This window comes from Quercus robur, chromosome 5 (assembly GCF_932294415.1).
Source record: "Quercus robur chromosome 5, dhQueRobu3.1, whole genome shotgun sequence".
Taxonomy (NCBI): domain Eukaryota; kingdom Viridiplantae; phylum Streptophyta; class Magnoliopsida; order Fagales; family Fagaceae; genus Quercus; species Quercus robur.
Window position 1 is genome coordinate 20,839,132 of NC_065538.1, and position 2,852 is coordinate 20,841,983.

A 2,852-nucleotide genomic window follows, 5' to 3' on the forward strand; every position below is an offset into this window, starting at 1 on the left:
ATTTTTCAAGCATTAATTTTAACTGGAAACGTTCTTGATCTAAAACCCAACGACCCAGAAATTGAATTTAAAACAATAACTCTGACATACAGATTATATGCATGCACCGCAATGTATGTCATTATTTCACAATCAATAACTCCTCCAGACCCGTTCACCAATAGTCTGTAAAAAAATTGACTGAATTTCTCTCTTCCCAGTAAAAGCAATAGTAAAAACAATGCAATCAAGTGTCTTGAACACCACTTACTCAAAGCTCTTATAGCATTCCTTTTCTATTAAAATGAGTGGCAGAAAATACATCCAATCCAGTTTCAGAAACAAATTCAGGCTAATTGAGCTAATATTGATTATTAATTGTAGAAACTATAATGCAGTTCAACCATTGCATGTCCAAAAAGTCTAAACAGTAACTATAATCCCCCCCTGTTAATCTGACATTGTGGAGTTAATTTCACTACTATCTCAGTACTCAACAAAAGTTAACCAGAAACAAAATTCAGAATTCATTTTGGAACATAACGGGGAAAACATAGTAGACGCATTCATCCTTGTCCAAAATTAAAGCAACTACATATTGAAACAAATCAAAAATAACTAAAATCATTATAAGGTTATGACACCCATCAAACATTACATTCAAAAACCAGTTCCAACATATTAAGCTCAATCTAAACTTGTAATTTGGGTCCCAAATTACACCAAAAACAGCTCTCCAATGATGCCTTAAGCAGTAGCAGCTGCTCCCTTCTTCCTTGGTGCAGCTTGAGTACCTAACAAAAATAGCAAACAAGAAATCAAGATAAGACTACATAACACACACCAATTTCGTTTAAAAATTACGACCAAGATAAATCAAATAAGGGTAAAAATATTATACCCTCTCTGAAGCCACTCTTGAATCTGCGAGGAACGTGGCGGAGATACCTCATCCTTCCAGTTCCGGTGGTCTTTCTTCTGATTGCCTTCACACTCCAGTTATCTAAAAACCAAGAATAATAAAATAAATCCTCATTTTCCCCAAGCACAACCCAAAAAATATGATTACTTGCAGTAAACACAATCAAATCAAATCAGAAAATATTGTTTTCATTTGTTAAAACTAAAACCAACAACAACCCAATACCTCAAATTCATATACAAATAAACCCATTGTAAATATTCAGGCAATAACATCAATTACCAAAATACAACAGCCATTCACAGAATAACCAGAAACACAATCGAAAATCGCATCCATGAAGGGCAAGGACCATTTCCTTAAATTCACACACAAACAAATCCACAAAGCATTTCAGCCCGGAAACATCAGCAACACACACACATCATCACTCCCACAAAACACAAAAACAATCCACCAATATCCCCATCACAATTTCATATAATAAAAAAAAACATTTTTAAAAAAATAACTTTGATTTAAGCAAATCCTCAAGCAATAACAACAACCCAGTTCCTAAAAATTGAAACAGAAGCAAACCCAGAAGCACAAACGAGTAACACTACTAACACATTCACTAGACAAATATATATTTATACAAGAGAGAGAGAGAGAGAGAGAGAGAGAGAGAGGAGGAGGCATACAAGTCCTCTTGCGGGCAGCAGGGTAGGCACAGGCAGAGCAGCGACTCTTCTGAAGATGGAAACTGCGGCGGCCACACCTCACACACAGTGTGTGGGTCTTGTTCCTCCTCTTACCGAAACTCCCTGTTCCCTTACCCTATTACCCCATTTTCAAAACACAGACAGAGAGATATAAAAACATCAGACACATATACATATAGAGATGAAGAATAGATCCAGAGAGAGAGAGATATGCTGTGTTTGTTTACCATTGGTGCAGATGCAGATGCAAAACCCTAGGAGGAGGAAGAGAAGAGGTGTGGTTCTTCTTAGGGCTAAACAAAGAAGAGTTAACGCGGCGGTGAAGTTCACGTTTTATATTAGAAAGAGAACGAGGGGTTTTGCTTTTAGGGTTTGTTAGGGCAATTTCGGAATGTAATATGAGGAGGGCTCTCATCTGGTACTTGGGTTGGGTGTGCTTCGTTTTTATTGGGCTTTTGGGTTGGGTTTTTGATGATTGGTTGAGGACGAAGATGGGCTAGATTGTGGAAGGGCCTGATTGGGATTTTCTGAAAACCTGGAAGTTAGATGAATGAGCCCATAGTCGTTTCAATATAAACGATGTGTCGTTTGTGTAGTGGGAATTTTTTTTTTATAGATCTCATAAAATTTAAACTTATGGCATCTAATCTATAATGATTGCTTTTAAGGGTGATCATGGTACGATTTTGGACCATTTTTAGCACCGCACTTTGCAATGCAATTTAGCCAAAACCATCACTGCACCACACCTCAATTTGTGGCCACACGTGCGGTGCGGTTCTGTGTAATATAAAATGTGCAATTTGGTCGATTTTGGGCTGATATATTTTTGAAGATGTCATGACCAATTATTACTTTGCTATTAATAATCATTAAAATATGACAGTAAGTTTTTTTTTTTTTTTTAATATAACCTGTGTAACAAAAAAAAGTAATACAAATATGTATATGACAAAAAAATAATAATATTTATGATAGATTGACAATAAACTAAAAGTGCTAAAAATATATACAAAACTAAAAACTAATCCATGTCAATAAACCATACACAATTATACATGTTAAACAAATATAACTTGTAACACAAAAATGCTTAACAAGCAACAACCATAAGATCTATAATAGTGAACCATATACACGGCTAGTCATGCGTACTGAGAGTGAAAGGGTATTTTAAACCTTTAAAGGTCATTGTTCAATCCTCTATCCCAAATCCTGAAACTTTAGACGTTAAATCCTTTAAAAAG

At 35.4% G+C, this 2,852-nt stretch overlaps 1 protein-coding gene across 1 annotated transcript; it reads right to left on the minus strand.

Moving 5' to 3' along the window:
- Positions 1–482: 482 nt before the first annotated feature.
- Positions 483–1,999, minus strand: LOC126725470 (60S ribosomal protein L37-3). Its single transcript, XM_050430229.1, has 4 exons — positions 1,833–1,999; positions 1,585–1,720; positions 881–982; positions 483–773 (listed from the first exon to the last, which is right to left on the minus strand). The coding sequence occupies exons 1-4, from the start codon at positions 1,833–1,835 to the stop codon at positions 727–729; spliced, it is 288 nt and encodes a 95-aa protein (XP_050286186.1). The 5' UTR covers positions 1,836–1,999; the 3' UTR covers positions 483–726.
- Between the last annotated feature and the right edge of the window lie 853 nt (positions 2,000–2,852).

Excerpts from the sequence above, each read along its gene's own strand:
- LOC126725470 (XM_050430229.1), bottom strand. Across the intron at positions 983-1,584 it reads TGCTGCCCGCAAGAGGACTT|ATAACTGGAGTGTGAAGGCA; the intron begins GTATGCCTCCTC and ends CTTGGTTTTTAG. Across the intron at positions 774-880 it reads CAAGAGTGGCTTCAGAGAGG|GTACTCAAGCTGCACCAAGG; the intron begins GTATAATATTTT and ends TATTTTTGTTAG.